The sequence below is a fragment of the Canis lupus genome, chromosome 37, assembly GCF_003254725.2.
Source record: "Canis lupus dingo isolate Sandy chromosome 37, ASM325472v2, whole genome shotgun sequence".
Taxonomy (NCBI): domain Eukaryota; kingdom Metazoa; phylum Chordata; class Mammalia; order Carnivora; family Canidae; genus Canis; species Canis lupus.
Window position 1 is genome coordinate 11,819,833 of NC_064279.1, and position 22,731 is coordinate 11,842,563.

The 22,731-nt window shown below is 35.1% G+C and overlaps 1 protein-coding gene across 2 annotated transcripts in view; it reads left to right on the forward strand.

The window, feature by feature from the left end:
• BMPR2 (bone morphogenetic protein receptor type 2) overlaps nucleotides 1-22,731 on the forward strand; it is a 197,356-nt gene that overhangs the window by 132,754 nt on the left and 41,871 nt on the right. For both annotated transcript variants that reach the window (XM_025442055.3, XM_049106654.1), the window contains exons 4-6: nucleotides 19,032-19,142; nucleotides 19,891-19,982; nucleotides 22,296-22,526. In XM_025442055.3, coding sequence (XP_025297840.1) covers nucleotides 19,032-19,142; nucleotides 19,891-19,982; nucleotides 22,296-22,526 — 434 coding nt within the window. The remainder of the gene's footprint in view (nucleotides 1-19,031; nucleotides 19,143-19,890; nucleotides 19,983-22,295; nucleotides 22,527-22,731) is intronic.

Consider the following 22,731-nt stretch of genomic DNA (forward strand, 5'->3'; position numbering starts at 1 on the left):
TATATCCTTGATATTTTAATAATAAAAAGTCATCTTATTAGAAGTTGAGAACCATTCTCTTCGACTGCTTTTTTAAAATGATGGTAAAATACACATAACATAAAATTGATCTTCTTAACCATTTTTAAGTGTACAGTTCAGTAATACTCAGTATATTCATATTGTTGTGCAACCAATATCGAGAACTCTTTTCATCCTGTAAAACTGAGGCTCACAAAAGGTAAATAAAATGTTACTCTTTGGGGAGTATTACGTATCTTAACCCCACAAAGCAACTGAAGTGCTATGTTTTGAATAAACAAATATATTTAGTTTTTCCAATGTTAAAAATTCATTCTGTAGCTAATAGTGCAATTATAGGCATTACTTATAGACTCTTGTTGGGATGTTAATATGGCTATAGTTGTAAGGACAACATGGGCAGAACCAGAAAAAAATTTATCCTAAACCATTCCAAAGGTCTAGTTTTATTTATGTTTAAATATTTTATTTATTTATTTATTCATGAGAGATACAGAGAGAGAGAGAGTCAGAGACATAAGCAAAGGGAGAATCAGGCTCTTTGCAAGGAAACTGATGTGGAACTTGATCCCAGTCCGCGGGATCATGGCCTGAGCCGAAGGCAAACACTCAATTGCTGAGCCAACCAGGTGTCCCTAAAGGTCTAGGTTTAGATTAAAAGTCGTATATATTTATGGACATCTCTGGAAAATGTTACATGACCAGTACTAGCTATATTCGTATCTATCAGCTATTGGCAATAATATTTCATCAATAAGCTACCTTTAAGCTCAGTGACTTTAAGAGTAAGCATTTATTCTCATGATCATAGGCCTGTAGATCAGCTGGAATTTGCCTGATACAGGCTACTCCACTCCAGGCTGCAGAGTCAGCTCAGGTCTTCTCTATCTGGGGCTCAGGATCAATAGTAGCATCTACTCAGAATAAGTTCTTATACTGGATTATTTGATCACAGGAAATACAAACACCAGTAAAAAAGAGTTACTTTCAAAATTTAAAAGGCAGTTTCTTTTAGCATCTACATATTTAGTACCAACCAACATATTTGTATGTTAAAAAGCGCTCACTTTTTTTTTTTAAGATTTTATTTACTTATTCATGAGAGGCAGAGAGAGAAAGAGAGAGGCAGAGAGAGAAGCAGACTCCATGGAGGAAGCCCGATGTGGGACTCGATCATGGGACCCTAGGACCATGTCCTGAGCCAAAGGCAGACACTCAACCGCTGAGCCACCCAGGCGTCCCAGTGCTCAGTTCTTTAAAAATAGTTGTATATTACAATGGATATCCAAAATGTACCACAAATGCTATAAATCAAAATTATTTCTCATTTGGCTAATATTTATTATTATTATTATTATTATTATTATTATTATTATTAAGATTTTATTTATTCATGAGAGACACACACAGAGAGGCAGAGACATAGGCAGAGGGAGAAGGAGGCTCCCTGCAGGGAGCCCAATACAGGACCTGATCCCTGGATCCCAGGATCATGTCCCCAGCCAAAGGCAGACAGACACTCAGCCATTGAGCCACCCAGGCGCCCCTCTGCTAGCTTTTAATACAAATGTTTTAGTTATGTAATTTTTAACCTTGTTTAATATAATCTGTTATTGTAAAGATCAATAACTTTTATTTTTTGTTAAGTCAGTGATTTTAGTTGATAATGTTCAAAGTGTTGTATCTATCCAAAGGATTAGAGCTACCAAAGAGTCATTCCTTTAAAAAGCTTACTGTGGTTTGTTTTGCAATTTGATATAAACTAGGAGATGGGGATCCCTGGGTGGCGCAGCGGTTTGGCGCCTGCCTTTGGCCCAGGGCGCGATCCTGGAGACCCGGGATCGAATCCCACGTCGGGCTCTCGGTGCATGGAGCCTGCTTCTCCCTCTGCCTATGTCTCTGCCTCTCTCTCTCTCTGTGACTATCATAAATAAATAAAAATGTTAAAAAATAAATAAATAAATAAACTAGGAGATGATTTTTTAAAAAGATTTTATTTATTCATTTGAAAGAGAGAGCACAAGCAGGAGTAGTGACAGGCAGAGGGAGAGGGAGAAGCATGCTCCCCACTGAACAGAGAACCAGACACAGGGCTTGATGCCAGGACCCTGGGATCATGACCTGACCCATCCACCCACCCCTTAAGAGATTTTTTTTTAAAACTAAATTGCTTTTATCTTACCTTTATCACATAGAGATCATAAGACAACTAAGGCTTTTTTATCTGTTTTTGTTTGAAAAGCAAGATAGCATTGGACTAAAAATAGAACTTCCTGCATTGTTCAGAATGTCACCAGTGCTTCTTAGCAGGACATATGGGTGCCTTTAAGACAGATAGGTTTGCTGACAAGAATATATAAATGGACAAAGGAACATAAAAGATAAAGAAAGGTAAAAAGAGGGATTGGAAAAAGAAGCGCCTGTGTTGGAGAAAGATAACAGTACCAGTAAGAATTACTCTAACTCCCCTTGGCCTTACCAGTGCCCTCAATATTTTGTCACTTTACTTCCTTATTCTCACTATCTAAGAAGTGGGGTTTAATAGGAATTGAACAAATATTTAGGGACAGTTTGAGTGAGAATATCAATAATGTTCTGATGGACACCCTATTCCTTTTACTGTCCTTTCATGGAAGACCAGATGTGCATGTTTAGAAGGTCCCTTTTAAAGAATTGTCAAATAAGCTACCGTAAATGCTTTGAAGGTAGGGGATAAGGGAAATCTGAGAACAATGGAAATGAATTAAGGATTTCACTGGTTTTAGATATGTATTAAGAATGGTCTTGTAGGGATCCCTGGGTGGCGCAGCAGTTTAGCGCCTGCCTTTGGCCCAGGGCGTGATCCTGGAGACCCGGGATCGAATCCCACATCGGGCTCCCGGTGTATGGAGCCTGCTTCTCCCTCTGCCTATGTCTCTGCCTCTCTCTCTCTCTCTCTCTGTGACTATCATAAATAAAAATTAAAAAAAAAAAAAAGAATGGTCTTGTAAACAGTGCTAATTTCATAAAGCCTTGCCCAATAAAGCATATTTTCCTCCATCCTATCTCTCAATCTCAAAGCTTTTCTTTCTGCTCTGTTCCTACCCTAGTGCATCTTTTACTAACTCTGGCCTTCTTGGCTGCTAGCTATTGCCTCTGCTGCCAAAACATTAGGAATAGCAAAAGAATATGCAGTTTTTCATTTGTCTACTTAATATTTTTCTCTTGCCAACAAAATTGGATATTTTAAAGTACTAAATATAACTGAAAAACCAAATGTTTACATTTGTGGAGTTTCTATGAGCTTAGTAGGAATTACCTACATTGATCTTTTAATTATCATAAGTCCCAGACTCATTGCAAGGAAAAATAACTGCATTTGTTGTATAGAAAAGCAACTCTAAATTAATTTCATGTGCACACAACAGCATGGTTAAATCTTCAAAATATATTGTTGAGAACAAGAAGCAAGGCATAAAAATTCAAAAATAGGCATTAAAAAACCCCAAACCTAAACATACAGAGAATATAATACTATAAAGTGGGGCAAGGAAATGATCACCACAAAAGTCAGGATAGTGCCTACTACTGGGGAGGAAAAAGGCTGTTACTGATCAAGGCGGAGCCGGTAGGCGATTTTTAGGATCTGAATAGTCTGTTTCTTGGTGTAGCTACATGAGTGTTTACTTCCTAATAATTCACTAAACTGTATGTTTGCATTATAAACACTATTGTGCATTTATTTTATATTAAGAATGGTCTAAAAGATAGGAAAACAATTATGAGAAAAACTAGAAAATAGGAATTTAATAGCTAGTTTTCTCTACACATCTATATTGCTTTCCTTGTAAGTTTGAGCACCTTACTATCATAATTGAAAGAACATTAAACGGAGGGAGTTGTCTGTACAATGTAACTCATATTTTGTTTTCTAGTAATAAGCAAATGACTGGAAGATATAATTTCCACTTTAAACTCACATTATTTCATGTTTTTTTCTGAGAACAAGGGTCTTTGGTATGAATTCTGGATTTAGAAGATCTGTCTATAAATAATAGATGAGAAAATTGAGTAGGGATCTCTGAGTGATTCATCTCTGGTTTGATTCTGTATTGTGGGATTTTAACCAACTGAGCCACCCAGGCACCCCTGTATTGTGAGATTTTAATATTTGTTTTATTTTATATGAGGAATATTGCAGTAGTTAGATTTCCATTTTTCTTGTGTCATTTTAGGCTCAAATTAACACTTCTAACTCAATTATGTTATCCGTGCTTTCTGTGAGAAGTATTAAATAATTATTTTCCAAAGCTGTTGCATGGAATAACCACCTTTTTGTTTTATCATATCTCTGTATAAAGCTAAAAAATAAAATCTTGACAGAATATAGACGATTAGGTCTGGTAGAATTATATAAGGATATTTTGAGAGCATATTTAATGGTATTTTCTTTATAATCTGATATAATCTGTATTTTCTTGTATTTACTAAAAATTATTAAAATGTATTTACCTAAATGTTTTTTTCCTTCTATTATTTAGTGGCTTTATTCTAGTGAAATATAATTAATTTTGTTAGTTTTAGTTCATTCTTTAATGAAAGAAATAAATGCTAACATTCAGTGTCTTCTAACCACAAAACAGCTCTCTTAAAGAAATTAGAATTATAAATACAAAGCTAAAAGTTAAGAAGGATAGGCATTGAAAGTCTTTCCTCTGTTTTCTTGTCAGTCCCCTCCCCCAACCTTTTTTTGGTTTAACTCAAATTGTTTGTCTTTCTTTCCTTTAGTTTTCCACTATTCCTTTTATAATTCAGCCATAAAATTCCTGAACTCAGCAGAGCACGAACTCTTTTGTTTATTGTTGTTATTTATTGTGTTTCTTACAAACAAGGTTTACTCAAGTGATTAACAAGGCAAGTTAAATTTAAAGCAGTCCTAAATATTCAGTATTCCTTACCAATTTGGAAAAAAAAAAATAGAAATCTGCCTCCTCTCAATTTGTTTTTTTAGACATTCAACATAAACATTAATCTGATTATGATTACTGTATAGTTGCAATTCTAAACATATTAATTAAAGTAAGTCAACAGTGTTTATACTTTGTAAAAATATTTGTTCAAAACATTGATCTGCACAGTATATCATCATTACAGAAATGATATTTAGGAATCTGAATTATTTTGCTAAGGAATTCATTTAACTCTGATCACATCAATTATTTTGATTTTAAATGTTTTTCTTTGCTTTTATGAATAAGTACATTGCTCTTTAAAAAAAATGTTTTTAAACCTAATCCCTAATTTGCCTTTCCACACAGTTGTAAAAGATTAAGGAGCCAACAAAACCACCAGTGTGTTATATTTAAGATTTCCTTTGTTGCTGCTGCACATGCAACAATGTTGTTCTTTCTTTGACACAGACCCAGACAAAGGCTGAGTGTAGCAAGGAAGCAGACAGCACGCCTCCAGTAGTGGCCCCTGCCTGGCTCCAGGATTTGTAAACAGAAACATCCCAGGCTCCAATGAGGCAGACAGCGGCTCCCTGTCTGTTTTGCATTCAGGAAGCACTTGCTTGCATAAACTCAGCCATTGCACACAGACATACATAGCAGTGTTTACATTTGGCTGAGTATTTAATTGAGAAAGCTAATAGGAGGAAGAGGGTTTATTAGAGCTAGGGGAATAAGACAATTTCAGGTATAGCATAAACTGTAGCATATATATTTAAGAGAAAAAAATTTTAAAGAAACAAAAAACAAAAGTTAGAGGAGTTTTCTGGTCAAAGACTTCTTTTATTGCACACATATGTGAATACACATTGGAATATTTTTCCTGGCAGTTTTCCAGGGATCTCATATTTTTAGACCATATAACATCCTGGAAACCTTTTTATTTGAAATAGTTGACCATTAACATGATTTTTAACATGTTTAAAAATCTATTTTAACACTTTTTAAATCATCACTATTATGTAAATTAATTTCTATTTCAGATTTTGAATTAATGAATATTTTTATGTGAAAGCTATGTTGTATTTTCTTTTGTAAATTTAAGAATAAAAGCAAAGAGATGTTGAGCATTAAAAAAAATTAAAAGACTCATACAGAATTTTAGGATGAGAAAGACCTTAAAGTTTACCTAGTATAATCACTTTTTATTTTTATTTATTTTTATTTTTTAATCACTTTTAAAAAACTAGTTTAATTCATTTTAATAACAAACTCACAGGAAGAGCACAGAAGACAAACATTAAAAATATGCACTTACTTGTATGTAGGACAACTCATAAAAGTATAGTGAATGGATGGAATCTACTGTATGATAAAAATGCTATAAACACCACTTAGTTGCTGTCAATAAGAAATTTACTTGTTCTTTAAAAATCCAAATGCTGGCACCATCTAGAAACATTTGCAGGTTTATTTATAATTGTTATAAAGTTAAACTGCTGAAACGTGTTCACTAAAACATTTTGACTTACGTGTTAATGCCTTCTGTCCCCTCACTTATATTAAAAATTTACATATAAATGAAAATGGAAAAACCACAGTATCTGATTTCTGTTCCTTACTTTTTGACTCTGAATTACATACTTAGGTGGGTACCTTTTGACCCTGTGGGGGGAAAGTGTCTAACAGAACTACCAATAACAGGAAGAAAGGGGGGGGAAAGTGGATTTTTGTTGTTTGTGAAGATAAAATGTTTCCTGTCACAGTGGATTCTCCACACATGTGGCATGATACTTGGGCACAATTGTTACACATTTGGCATGTATAGCACACAGGTTGGGGTCTTCAGAAAAGACCCTCCAGATACTGCAAAGCACCAGTAACTGCACTCTGGAAGTGCAGATCTCTTTTGATATCCTGCACAATTTCCCACACTAAATGCTGGAAAGGAGGATTAGGAATCAGAATTTCAATGGAATTCTGATAACATCTAATTTCATGAACTATTATAATACTAGGGCTGTAACAATGAGATTTCTTCAGTAATAAGCAGCCCAGGTAGATGCTCCAGAATTTTTGAATTAAAACTCATATAAAAAAAAAAACTCATATAATTTTTTAGAAAAAATCTTAGTTTTTTAAGACTGTTTTCTTACACTTTACATTCCTTTATAACAAGTTAGTCCAGATTATAAAACACATCAAGTCAAGTACATGGACAACATGAAAAAAGAGCAGACAAAGGATGAGATGGAAAAATTAGAAATAAGATGCAATTCTTTAGAAAACCTCAGTGGTCTGAGAATCCCTAATAGGTTCTGAGGGTTATCACTATAGACTAATCATATTCAAAATTATACCTAGTCATGTAAAAAGAAATTTGGTTGATATATCTACTTTAAGAAGGCAGGAAAAATGTACATTGTCTTTTTCAGAGCATTTTACATAGAATGTTTCAAGTTTTAAAATGTACTTAATTACAAATACTCATTGGCCTCTTTTCCAGCAATTTTGCGTCTTTACTAATCATTTTTCAGTGACGCCTGCAGGGGAAATTGTCCCTTTTGGGGGTTGGGTGGAGATAATGAGCTTAGTTTTGAGTATGTGTTTATATATCTCTAAAATAATAGGAAGAAAAGTATATTTGTCAAAGAACCTGTATATGTACATAAATTAATGCATTATTTAATCCACATATTAATAAATTAATCCATTTGAATTTATTTTTGTTTATGGTATAAGAAAGTGGTCCAGTTTCATTCACTTGCTTGTCGCTGTCCAGTTTCCAACACCATTTGTTGAAGAGACTATTTTTTTCCATTGGATATTCTTTCCTGCTTTGTTAAAGATTAGTTCACCATAGAGTTGTGGTTCTGTTTTTGGGTTTTCTATTGTTTCATTGATCTATGTGTCTGTTTTTGTGCCAGTACCATACTATCTTGATCACTACAGCTTTGTAATATAACTTGAAGTCCGGAATTGTGATTCCTCCAGCTTTGCTTTTCTTTTTCAAGATTGCTTTGGCTATTCGAGGTCTTTTGTGGTCTATAAAATTTTAGGATTGTTTATTCTAGCTCCATTGAAAATGCTTGTGATATTTTGATAGGGATTGCATTAAATGTGTAGATTACTTTGGGTAGTATAGGCATTTTTTTAAAAGATTTTTATTTATTTATTCATGAGAGGCAGACAGAGAGAGAGGCAGAGACACAGGCAGAGGGAGAAGCAGGCCCCATGACAGAGCCCGATGTGGGACTCGTTCCCGGGTCGCCAGGATCAAGCCCTGGGCTGAAGGCAGCGCTAAACCACTGAGCCACCTGAGCTGCCCCAGTATAGACATTTTAATAATATTTGTTCTTCCAACCCATGAGCATAGGCTCTTTTTCCATTTCTTTGTGTCATCTTCAATTCATTAGTGTTCTACTTTTTATAGTATAGCTCTTTTACCTCTTTGGTTAGGCTTATTCTAGGTATCTTACAGTCTTTGGTGCAGTTGTAAATGGATCGATTCCTTGATTTCTCTGTTTCTTCATTATTGGTGTATAGAAATGCTACAGATTTCTGTACATTGATTTTGTATCCTGTGACTTTACTGAATTCATGTATTAGTTCTAGCAATTTTTTGGTGTAGTCTTTTGGATTTTCTACATGGAGAACCATGTTATCTTCAAGTAGTGAAAGTTTGACTTATTCACTTGCCAGTTTGGATACCTTTCATTTCTTTTTATTATCTGATTGCTGAGGCTAGAACTTCCAGTAGTATATTAAGTAGTAGGGTGAGGGCAGCCCCGGTGGCTCAGCGGTTTGGCGCCTGCCTTCAGCCCAGGGCGTGATCCTGGAGACCCAGGATCGAGTCCCACGTCGGGCTCCCTGCATGGAGCCTGCTTGTGTCTCTGCCTCTCTCTCTCTCTGTCATGAATAAATAAACAAAATCTTAAAAAAAAAAAGTAGTAGGGTGAGAGTGGACTGTCTTGTTCCCAACAGTAAAGGAAAAGCTCCATTTTCCCCCATTGAGGATTATATTTAAGTTGTAGGTCTTTCATATATGGCCTTTTTTATGTTGAAATATGTTCCCTCTATTCCTACTTTGTTGAAGGTTGGTTTTTGTTGTTGTTTTTATTTATTATTTTATTTTTTAAGATTTATATTTATTCATAGAGACACACAGAGAGAGAAAGGAGAGGCAGAGACACAGGCAGAGGGAGAACCAGGCTCCATGCAGAGAGCCTGACATGGGACTCGATCCAGGGTCTCCAGGATCACGCCCTGGGCTGCAGATGGCGCTAAACCACTGCGCCACCGGGGCTGCTCTGTTGTTGTTTTTAGACTTACAATTTTAGAGAGTGTGTGAGCAGGGGTGGAAGGAGAGAGGAAGAGGGAGAGAATCTCAAGCAGATGCCCAGCTGAGTGCAGAACACCATATAGGGCTTGATACCACGACCCTGAGATCATGATCTGAGCTGAAATCAGAACATGATCTGAGCTGAAATCAAGAGTTGAATGTTTGACTGAGCCAGCCAGGTGCCCCTTGTTGAGATTTTTATCAAGAATGAATGCTGGGGCTGCCTGGTGGCTCAGCACTCAGCACAGAGTCTGCTTCTCTCCATCTTGCTCTGCCTCTCCACCTGTTCTCTTCTCCTTCTCTCTCTCAAATAAATAAATAAATCTTTTAAAAAATGGATGCTGTACTTTGTCAAATGCTTTTTCTGCATCTATTGAGAGGATCATATGGTTCTTTACTTTCTTTTTTTTTTTATTGTATGGTTCTTATCCTTTCTGTTAATGTGGTATATCACATTTATTGATTTTCGAATATTGAACCACATATGCATTCCAGGAATATATCCCAGTTGATTGTGGTGAATAATTCTTTTAATGTACTGTTGAATTTGATTTACTAGTATTTTGTTGAGAATTTTTGCATGCACATTCATCAGGGATATTGATCTGTAATTCTCTTTTTAGTTTAGTCTTTGTTGGGTTTTGGAAACAAGGTAATGTTGACCTGGTAGAATGAGTTTGGAAGTTTTCCTTCCATTTTTATCTTTTGGAACAATTTGAGAAGAATAAGTGTCAACTCTTCTTTAAATGTTTAGTAGAATTCCCCTGGGAAGCCATCTACATATGTTCTTCTTATTAATCATGTTTAAATCACACCCTCTGCAACTTTTGTTTATTGTTCAACTATCATTTTTAAGACTGAGTATAGCTTTTCTCATCTTTTTAGCAATTTAGTCTCCTTTTGATAGTAGAAGAGCATATAGTAACTGCAAAATATATTGAATTCCACTGTAGAATAAGATGGCTTTTTAATTTAGATTGCTGGACTCTGTTTTTATGGGTGGTATCCATAAAGAGTTTGGGCTTGTTATTTATTTTAAAGATAGTACAGTACTCATTAATTTTACTGAATAAAATATAGATCTTTTGCAGAGGAAAAGAGACCTAATTGTATATTTTAAATGTCAGTCATTGCTTTGTAATCTGGAGATGTCATTAACAAAGCTATTGACATGTAGATAATGCCAAACAGGGTGCTATCTGAATACACAGACACATAATGAGGGACATTCCTTGATTTTACAAAAGCATTTATTCCATTTAGAATCTGTTGCAGTATTCTTTTTGGCTTCATGATCAGCCCCAAGCTTCTGCTTTTGATTTCATATCAGACTGATCTATCTGCCTCATGGTTTTTCAACAGCTCACAATTACACTTTAAGTGTAATTAAGAGCATCTTTTAAGTGGTTTTCTCTCCCTCCCCTTATTTACTTCTGTAGTTCATTCTAAAGAAAACATTTATCTTATGTTGATTATTATTATTATTTTTTAAGATTTTATTTATCTATTCATGAGAGACAGAGGCAGACACACAGGCAGAGGGAGAAACTGGCTCCATGCAGGGAGCCCGATGTGGGACTCACTCGATCCAGGGACTCCAGGATCATGCCCTGGGCCAAAGGCAGACGCTAAACTGCTGAGCCACCCAGGCATACCTATGTTGATGATTCTTTTAAGTTTAGATAGCCTACTGCATTTGATTTATTATATTTTGGAATATTGTATTTTGGAATAAGGATGTAGCAGAGTATAATAGTTTACATTTTGGGTAAACCTCCTGGCCATTTAATACAAAATAGGACTCAAAGGTGACAATGTTAAATTGCTGTGAAGTTGATGAGATGCCTGTGGCATGTTTATATTTTGTAGACAAAGGAAAATAGGTTGAAACTATCATTTTGTTATGCAGTTTGTTGGCATAGAGTTGAAGAAGGATTTTTGTTTCTTTAGTAAATCTTATGTTATCAGATACTAGAATTTCTAAACTCAGACTTTAAGGGAAGCTGAGACACCAAAAGTACAATGTTAGAGGATAATTCTTTGTTTTTTTAATTTTAATTTTTTTATTTGAGTATAATTCACACACAATGTTATATTAGTTTCAGGTGTTCAACATAGTGATTTAGATAACTCTTCTTTGATAGCAAAACAGGCACATCTGTATCCCACTAATAAAAAGGACAACATATGCACAAAAACTGGTACTACACTGTGAATCCTTAGAGAGCAAAAGGTAAGCTCTTTTAAAATGATAGTTATTGGGTTTTTTCTGCCTAGAATAAAAATAGTACATATTAATTGTAGAAAATTTAGAAAATTTATAAAAATTGCTCAAAATCTTTGTTAATATTTTAGTGCATTTCCTTTTAGTCTTTTTCTGTGCATAAGTATTTTATTGTAAGACATCATATAAAACATAACTTACCATAAAATATCATTGAACCCATATCAAAAAAGAAAACATTCTAGATGACACCTGTGTTGTATCTTTTCTAAACACAACTCGATTTCCTTCCTAGGGAGAGCTATAATTCTGACTCTTAGGATAACCATTTCCTCATTTTTCTTTATAGCTTTTCTATTTTCTAATATATACCCAAGTTTAATGTAGTATTTAATTGTTCCAGTTTTTGAACTTCATATATCAATTAAATCAGAGCATGTTCTTTGGTATCTTGCTTCCTTCACACAATGTGATGTTTTAAAAATTTGTGCTATTGAGTGAAGCTGTAGTTCTTCTGGCATTCATTTGTTTGTTTGTTTGTCTTTTTAAAAGTGTAGTGAATGCAAGTCACTTCCATCGCTGTGTAGTATTCTGTTGTATGGCTATACCACAGTTTACTTTAACATTCTCCTGTTGATAAATATTTGGGTTGCTTCTAATTTTTGTATACTATGACTGATTCCGTTATGAACATTCTTGAACATATGTCCTGGTTCACGTGTGTGTGAAATTCTCCAAAGTATATAACTAGGAGTAGATTTTCTTGATCATTGTGTATATGTATCTTCAACTATAATAAATAAAGCTAAACTATTTCCAAAGAAGTTGTACCAATTTGGACTACAAGCAAAAGTATATGAAAGTTCTCTTTGCCAACACTTTTGTTCATAATAATTTTTCATGGAGTTTAAAAAAGGGATTAAAAATATAAGACATCACTACCAAATAATCAAGAAGGTAGGAAAAATATTCTGATGCCTTTCTGTTGCCCAGAAAACAATAGGCAAGGGCAAATTGTCTAAAATAAGATCATAAAAATAAACACAAAGATATCACTAATTATCTTAAATATAAATGGATTAAGCACTGCAGTTAAAAAACAAAGATATTTGGATTAATTTTAAAACACAAGCATGTACATGCAAAATAATGGAGTTGATCCCGTACCTCACACCATATACAAAAATTAACTAAAAATGGATCAGGGGCAGCCCCAGTGGCGCAGTGGTTTAGCACCACCTGCAGCCCGGGGTGTGATTCTGGAGACCCGGGATCGAGTTCCACGTCAGGCTCCCTGCATGGAGCCTGCTTCTCCCTCTCCCTGTGTCTCTGCCTCTCTCTGTGTGAGTGTGTCTCTATGAATAAATAAATAAAATCTAAAAAAAAAAACTATCAATGTCAACATCGTGAGTGTTAAAAAAAAAAAAATGGATCAGTAACCTAAATATAAAAGTTAAAACCGTAGAGCTTTTAGAAGAAAACATGGGATATATCTTCATAGCCTAGGATTTAGCAGTGAATTCTTAAATACAGATCCCAGAAGTGTGAGATTATATAACCTGAGCCGAAGGCAGACACTTGACCAACTGAGCCACCCAAGTCCCCTCCACTATATTTTTAACACATTTATCATAGTTATTTAAGTCTCTGATATTTTCATCCCAGTGATTGTTTCTGTTGGTGACTCCTTTTTGGCATTGAACTATATTTTCTTTTTTACATCTTTTGACTTTTGGTTGAATAATGAACATTGCAGATAAAAGAAAAGTAGAGTCTAAAATAAGTATTATTTATGTCCCCCAGCAAGAACAAGAGGAAGAGAGCAGGCCCTCAGCTGTTGGGGAGTCCCTGCCCCAACTTAATCCTCCAACACACTGAGAATCTCCTGACCTCCAATTTACATCCTAGACCCCGAGGAAGGGGAGGGGCTTGGGGAGCCCTACCTTGTCATGTACCATCAATAAAGTATACTGTACCCCCCCCCCAAAAAAAGTATTATTTATGTCCAGAAAAGGATAAAAGGATACATCCTATTTTTTCAAGCTATTACCAGGTAGGGTTAAATGAACGTAGTCTGTTAACTGAGCTGTATATTTGGGCTTTGTTTTTGCTTCAGTTTGATGCATTTTTTAATAGGTTTCAAATGATTTGAGGGCAAGATGAACCTTCACCTCAGTATGGTTTGAGATATCAGTGCTTATAGGATTTCTCTTAGTTCTCCTTCTTTGCCTTCAGCCTTTGCTGGCACTTCTAGAAAGAGCACTTCTAGAAAGAGCTCTCTCAACTTTACTAATCCTTGCCCAGTTGCAGGTGGACACTGTCTTGTAATCAGTGAAAGCCTGCCCAGAAAATTTGCTTCAGCTCTCTTCCCCTATTCTCAGACTTTAGCAGGCCTTTTGTACCTACACTTTAGAGGGTTCTATCAGTTCTCATGTCCTGCCTCTATTCATACTTGTGAGTACTTGGTAAAGAAAGGCCTGTAGAAAAGAGTTGGTAGGTGACTGCAAGCTCTTTTTGTATGCACAGCCCCTAGATATTCTTAGCTGTCATGCTATCCAGTACTCTTATGCTTTAAGAATTTGTTAAATGTTTGGCTGTTTCTTCCTACTCACCTCTATGGATGGTGTCTTCTACTTACTACGTCACCAAGGATAAAGGCACTTTTAGGTCTCTTCTCTCTTAGAAAGGGATTGTTACATACTAGTTTTTAATAGATTGGTTTCTTTGTGTCCTTTGCTCTTAATGAACTTTAAAGAAAAGGCTGTGATTTTGTGGGTTTCCTAGGTGTCTTGGGTTATTATTAGGGTGGCAGTAAAATTTGCTTGCATCTTTTTATATCCTAACTGAAATGGAAGTAACTTTTTTCACATTTTTTAAAAAATATTTTATGTGTTTATTTGAGAGAGAGAGAGAGATAGCAAGAGAGATCACAAGCTGGGGAGAGGGACAGAGGGAGAGGGAGAAGCAGGCTCCCTGCTGAACTGGGAGCCCAACATGGGGCCTGATCCCAGAGCCCTGGGATCATGACCTGAGCCAAAGGTTGACACTTAATTGACTGAGGCACCCAGGCACCCCTACCTTTTTTCACATTTTAACATATCTAATGTGATGCATCATTTATTTCATCTTATTTAAACAGCCATCAATCAAAAGACTTACTATTGCTTTCCTACCACTAAGAAAAACATTATCTCAAATAATTATAAAATGATATCAATGTGTGAAGCATCCCAACTTAAGAGATTTTTAGATGACGGCAGTGTGCATATTAAAATTGATTAAATATGATGCTTGTCATCTGCACACACATGAACTTGATTGTTAGACTGATAGACTATCTACTGAACAAACAGTCCCTCAATGTTTCTGTCAACAGACCATTTGAGAAAATTATAGTTCTGTCATTTGAAAACTATATTGGATGGCAAAATATTGATGTTGCTAAGATATAGTATTAGATATTTGAAGATTATGTACTTTCTACTTTTTAGTGGGAAGTTTTTATAATAAAAAGATTAAAAATAAAACAATCTCCCATTGGCACTTTTTGGTATGATCAAAAAAGCTTATGCATTGGCAGGCTTAGTCTGTAGATCATGGGATTCTTTTTTGGGGGGGAGGGACTTTTGATCTTTAAGATTCAAACCTCATGTAGGGTGTAGAGCTTACACACACACAAAAGAAAGAAAGAGAGAGTGGGGGGAGGGGGGGAGGGAGGGAGGGGAGAAGGAAGGAAGGAAGGAAGGAAGGAAGGAAGGAAGGAAGGAAGGAAGGAAGGAAGGAAGGAAAAGAGAAAAGAGAAAAAAGGGACGCCTGGGTGGCTCAGCAGTTCAGCGTCTGCCTTTGGCTCAGAGTGTGATCCTGGAGTCCTGGGATCAAGTCCCACATCAGGCTCCCTACATGGAGCCTACTTCTCCCTCTGCCTATGTCTCTTCCTCTCTCTCTGTGTCTCTCCTGAATAAATAAATAAAATCTTTTAAAAAAGAAAAGAGAAGAGTGTGCGTACATTAAAATTTTCAGAATGGGTGTCAGTCCCAGGGAAGAAAATTCCAAAGATGATAGTGGAAAGCACTCTAATAAGAAATGCTGTATTCTTCTTCTCAATTATGTTTTTAATGGCACAAAAGAAAGAATGTGTGTAGAGTCATTGTATTGCCCACTTGAAACTAATATATGTCATTTATATCTAAATTAAAAAAAAAGAAATGTATGGAAAACAGAACATAGATGTTAGCTTCAAAAAGAGATTCAGAAAAATCAGAAAGTTTTAGGGATACCTAGGCCAATTTATTTTTATTCTCTTTTTAAAGTTCACATAAACCTATTTTGAAAAAGCTATGACTAGGTAATCTAAAGGAGTTGTTTCAGTAAGTATAGTTTGAGATATAGTGTAAGCAGTATAATTTTTAATACAGTATTTCTTTTTTCTGAATAAAAAAATATAAGTACCATATAGTTAATATTTGTAGTGTGTTTAAGATACTACTCTTCTTCATAGACTATAAAAAGCATCTGTTGCTTAAATCAGTGCCTTTCTTAAATCAAACTTTTTAAAATAGGAACATTTCTGGAAACTTTACTATTTATATTTATTATCACATAATTTTAACCTTTTTTCTAGAAGTTTTGGTAATGCTAAAATCACTATCTGTTAACAAGAAAAATAGAACAACAGGTGCTTTCATTCATTGCTAGTAGGAATCAAAACAGTATGGCCAATTTGGAAGATAGTTTGACAGTTTTTTTTAGAGCTGAGCATAGGCTTACCATACAACTCAGCAGTCCTGCTCCTCGCTATTTACCCAAATAAGTTGAAAACTTATGTCTATACAAAAATCTGTATAAAAATGTTTATAGCAACTTTATTCATAGTTGCCGAAATTGGAAGAAACCAAGGTGTCTTTCCATAGGTGAGTGGATAAACACTGGTACATCCATGCCATGAAATGTCATTCACTGATGACAGTGAACTATTCAGCCACAAAAAGACATGGAGTAATCTTATATGCATATTGTTTAGTGAAAGAAACTAGTCTGAAAAGTCTACATAGTGTATTATTTCAACTATATGACATTCTGGAAAAGGCAAAACTATAGGCACAGTACAAATATCAGTTGCCAGACAGGTGGGAGGTGGAGTGGGGAATGAATCGGTGGAGCACAGGACACTTTACGTTAGCAAAATTATTTTGTATGATACTGTAACTGTGAATACCTCTATTAAAACCCATAGAACTGTACAACACAAAGAGTGAAACATAATGTAAACTATGGGCTTCAGTTAATATATTGATAATGGTTCATCAATTGTAACAAATACGCCACTCTGTATCAATCTGTTCCAGCAGCTATGGGAGAGGAAAATATTTTTTCTCCTACCCTTCTAGGTTCTTGGCTGAGAGTGTCACATCCCCTGTACTCCCATAATAAAAAGACAGTGTAACAGGATAAAAACAGATTTAATAACATATATATATTCTTCCTGCATACATGAGATACCCAGGAAAACTGGGTAAATCTTTGAAATGGCCTAAGTCACCACCCTAAATACTATCTCCAGCTAAGCCAACAGAAGGGGAGTGGAGAGGGAGTTTACTAGGAAAAGCACAGTAAACAAATGTATGGTTGCTGAGCAGATTTAAATCAATGTCTTCTCTATTGATTACAGTTTCTAGAGTTTTAGTCATATTCTTCTTCCTAGTACAGAGGAGACACCTTGTAACAAATGGAAATCTTCCTTATAAATTGTGTGTTACAAAAGGGTAACTTCTACTTGGTTTTCAGAGCTTCTTTGTCTCATGTTTCTTAAAAAGAACCAGCTCATGATAGTCCTTATGCCAAAGAGGTATATTTTGGGGTATTGTATTCTGCTACCCCCTCCCTTTTTTTTTTTTTTTCACCAAAGGAGATCTTTCTCTTTTATTAGATTAAAAAACACAAAACCAGTAGGAACTGGAGGGAAAGAAATATAGAAAAGGGCTGGGCGAAGCTCAGAGCTGACAAAAGGGAGAAGCAGCGAGAGAAAGGGAAACATGAAGAGCCCCAATCAGGGCAGGAAAGAGGTTTCTAAGGATTAAACATCACCTTATTTGATGAGACACAAAATTTGACACAAAATTGAATGGACGGTGTGGCTTAAACAACAGAAATTTATTTTCTCACAGTCCTAGAGGCTAGGAGTCCAAGATTATGTGGCAGCATGGTTGAGTTGTGTTGAGAACTTTCCTCCTGGCTTGCAGATGGTTGCCTTCTCACTATTTCCCCACAGAGTAGAGACAGAAAGCAAGCAAGCCCTCTGACAGTTTTTCTTCTAAGGGCATCAGTCCTATCATAAAGGCCCCACACCCATGGCCTAATCTAAACTTAATCTAAACTTCATCCCAAAGGGCCGTCACAGTTCAGTCCATAGTAGATTTTGTTTATTCATTCATCAGTTTATGAACATTCGTGTTGCTTCCATTTTGGCTATTTTAATTAGTGGTGCCATGAAAATTCCCATAGAAGTGTTTGTTTGAGCACTTGTTTTCAATTCTTTGGGGTATATGCCTAGGAATGGAATTACTAGGTATTATGATAATTCTATATTTAACTTTTTGAGGAATTTCCAGAATATTTTCTAAAGCAGATGTACCATTTACATTCCTATCAGCTATATAAAAGAGTTCTAATTTCTCTATATTCTTGCCAACACTTTGTTTGTTTTCGTTTTAAATTATAGCCATCCTCGTGTATATGACATGATATCTCATGATAAAATGAGTTTTTATATGTAGCTTTCTTCCTGTAACCTATTTTGTATGTTAGAAGTAGGTACAATTGGGCAGCCCTGGTGGCTCAGCGGTGTAGCGCCGCCTTCAGCCCGGGGGGGTATGATCCTGGAGACCTGGGATCGAGTCCCATGTCAGCCTCCCTACATGGAGCCTGCTTCTCCCTCTGCCTGTGTCTCTGCCTCTCTCTCTTTCTGTGTGTCTCTCATGAATCAATCAATCAATAAATCTTTAAAAAAAAAAGAAGTAGGTACAATTATCATTATGTTGAAGTCTATTAAAATCCAATAAATGTACTGCAGATTAAAAGATTATTACATGTGTTGCTGAGTGCTAAGAAATATAAAAATGAGAAAACTAAAGATCAGAAAAGTAAAATAATTTGCTAAGTACCAATGAGAGTGGTGTAGAGTCAAGACTTAAAACGAAATGTGATTCTAAAGACTTTTCTTAAATATTCTATTATTCTGCCTATGCTATTCCATGATATAGTTGATATTTCAATAATTAGCACAACCAACACATGTTTCAGTGTTGAAAATCTATATAAAATCATTTGTATGAAAAAAATCATTTGTATGATGAGAAATATATACTTTTTAATTATCAAAAATTTATTATTAATTTTTTTATTTCCTTTGATACAAAAACATTGATGATTTGAGTATATAATGATATAGCCTTTCTGTCAATATTTAACAAAATACTGAAAAAAAGGTGTCTCTGTTTTTCAATTTGTTTTCTTTTAGGTCCACCTCATTCATTTAACCGAGATGAGACAATAATCATTGCTTTGGCATCAGTCTCTGTATTAGCTGTTTTGATAGTTGCCTTATGCTTTGGATACAGGATGCTGACAGGTAAAAATAACACCTTTTATTCTGTTGTTTATTAAATATACCATTTAATCAGAATCAATTTGCTCCTTTTTAAAAAATCTCTGTGTTTTAGTAGCTCTTGTCCTTCTCGCTTGACAAACTTTTTTCCTAGTTTTTATGAAAAGTTTCAGAAATCTCCAAAATAACCTCCCACCTAGCTTCAATGATTATCACATCTCTATATCATCCATAGCTCTGCTCACCACATCCTTCTATGACAGTGGGTTATTTTGAAGTAAATCACATATATCATCTACCTGTAAAAACTTTTAGCATTATCTCTGAAATATAAGGACTTAAAAAATATATAACCACTCTACCATTTTCATATTTAAAAAAAGAAGTAAATAATACTTTGGGATCATCAACTGTCTAGTCAGTTCTACTGAACTTTTAGGTTTCATGAGCTTTTTAGGAAATCAATGCCCATTCATTAATTTGAATAACTTTAATGAAACCATTATTTCTGCAATATTTTGAACTCGGTCTTTTGTTGGAACTATCTCCCAAAATTCAACTTTAATATTATTATTATTATTCATTCATCTTCATTTATAGATGATTCTTAGTAAATAGTTTTAGTTTTACTCTTGATGACATTGGACATAAATTTTGCTGCCTACTCTTCTGTAGCTCTTTTTTATAACTAAAATATAATAAAAAGTATAGTAAAGATACTCATTTTAAGAGAACCATACAAAATAGTAACTTCTTTTTCCTGGTCTTTCAGGAGACCGTAAACAAGGTCTTCACAGTATGAACATGATGGAGGCAGCAGCATCAGAGCCCTCTCTTGACCTAGATAACCTGAAACTGTTGGAGGTAAGATTGTTTAGATATTATGGACTGTTCTTTCTTTCGTCATAGTATATCTGGGACAGTAACTTCATTAACTCACTACACCACTTATCCATTTATTTCATGAACCATTTATTAACTATCATTTTGGTGCAAGGCCTATTCTAAGCACTGAGAATATAGATGAACAGTACAGATAGCCCCCTTGAGGCTTATATTCTTTTTTTTTTTTTTTTTTTAATTATTTGAGAGAGAGAGAGAGCACTAGAGTGAGGGGTGGGGCAGCGGGAGAGGAGGGGAAGAATCTCCAGCAGATTCCCACTGAGCGTGGGGCCTGATGTGCCCTGGGGCTCCATTCCAGGACCCTGAGATCATGACGTGAGCTGAAATCAAGAGTTGGCTGCTTTAACCACCTGAACCACCCAGGCTCCCATTGTGGTTTATCTTCTAGTGGGAAGAGAGTCTACAAACAGGTTAAACAAATAAATGCATATTTGTTTAACCATATTATTTCTAGTAGTAGTAAGCGCTTTGGAGAAAAATTAAGAAGATAAGAAAAATGTAGAAAGGGAGTTAGTAAAGAGAGTATATTTAAAAAGAAGAATATAGAAAAGAGATGATCTTTGAGTACAGACTGCAACAATATAGGAATAAAGATGCGAAATTCTGAGGACACTGTGCCATTCAAGCAATCCATAGTATATGCCCAATAAATATCCCTTGTCTGTACATATATTATATATTTTTATAGGTACATACAAGTATTATATATTATGTTGAATTTAAATTTCATTTAAATTTCATTTGGTAATATCTCAGAACCTATGTTAAAGTCTCATCATGATGAATGTTTGTATGATTTTTACTAGAATAAATGAACTATGATTCCCAAATTAGAGTCTGTTAAATAATACGTATGGTAGTTTTGGTTATATAAAACATTTTAGGGACCTTCTGTTTGGGAGAAAAAGACAATAAACAAAGTTAAAAGATTCAAAAAAAGCATTTTGACACATGAAAAAGAATTGTTCAAGAACTGGTGTAAGTCAAATAGAAGAAATAATCCATAAAAAAATGGACAAAAAAGATGAAGTGCCAATTCACAAAAGAATTAAATGTAGCTTTTAAATGTATAATAAGTCCAGTTTGCTAAATTGAAAAAAGTACTAATTAAAAGCATAGAATTTTATCCTGAACTGAGTAAAACATTCCTAAACATTGCTGGTTTAACAGTATATTGATACAACCTTTCTAAAGGGCATTCTATCTGTTTGTTAAATTTTAACCTAGAAATAGCGAGTGAAATATAACAAAAATCCTTAAATAAATGAAAGAAATCTCCAGAAGCCAAAAATGAAGAAAATGGGTTGCATTTTGCTGATTTTATTTATTTTTTATTGTGTCCTAGATATTAAGAATATTATATTGTGGATACCCCTATGTTGTGTTAGGTTAAGAATGTTATATTGTGGATACCCCTATGTTGTATTAAGAATGTTACATTGTGGATACCCCTATGTTATGTTAGGTTTTTCTATTGTTTAATAGGCAGTTAACTTGGTTGGACATGCTGCAAACTCCTTTCTTACGCAGAAGCTCAAATCTCAGTGCAATTATTTTATCTTTAGCTGGAATTGGTCTCATGTATTCATGGGTTTCCCACTCTCTCACTCTTTTGTGGGATTCTCCCCTCACTTTCCAGCATCTGTGGTTGCACTTAATTCTGTCCTCTGGTTCTTAGGGCCAGAAAGATTATGGATTTACTATCACAGTTCTACCTCCACTGTAGAGTGTTCATTTCAACCTGCACTCAGGCTAAAAGCTATAAAATGGGTAGTTCACCCTATGGCATTCCTTTCTAAAGGTTGATTCCCAGAGTGAATCTACTTCCTTTCATTCATTCTTTAACACTTTTAGATTTCTTTTTAAAATTTTGTTCAGAGTGCCTGTGTCGCCCAGTCAGTTAAGTGTCTGCCTTCAACTCAGGTCATGATCCTAGGGTCCTGGGATTGAGCCTCACATCAGGCTCCCTGCCGCATGGAGTCAGCTTGTCCCTCTCCCTCAGCCCTTCCCCCCACTCATGCTATTTCTCAAGTAAGTAAAAATAAAATAAAATAAAATGTTGTTTAGAGTTGTTATCTGTCAGAAGACTGGGTCTGGTAGGAGCTTCCTGAGCCATTTGAGATGTGCAATTTATTAGTTTTTTGACAATGGAGTAATTTAAACTATAAGCAATAGAGAGCTAAGGTCTTTAATTGGGATTGTACTTTTTTGGAAAATTTGATTTTCAGTCGTGATATGAATTAATACCTTGCTTTCTTCAAAACAAATTTACAGCTGATTGGCCGGGGTCGATATGGAGCAGTATATAAAGGTTCCTTAGATGAGCGTCCAGTTGCTGTGAAAGTGTTTTCCTTTGCAAACCGTCAGAATTTTATCAATGAGAAGAATATTTACAGAGTGCCTTTGATGGAACATGACAACATTGCTCGCTTTATAGTTGGAGATGAGAGAGTTACTGCAGATGGACGCATGGAGTATTTGCTTGTGATGGAGTATTATCCCAATGTAAGTTCTTTATAAAAATTAAACTGACATTTATATGTGCTGTCAATCAGATTTTCAGGAGGACTACTGTTCTATAAAACATTGGTAGTTAGCAACTGGTAATTACTGGTCTGCAGTGAGATAAGGATCTCATATCAGAATGAATCCACTCAGTCACTAGTAAACTGTTTAGTTCATTTGGCACTGTCTCTTCCTCCCTCTCAGC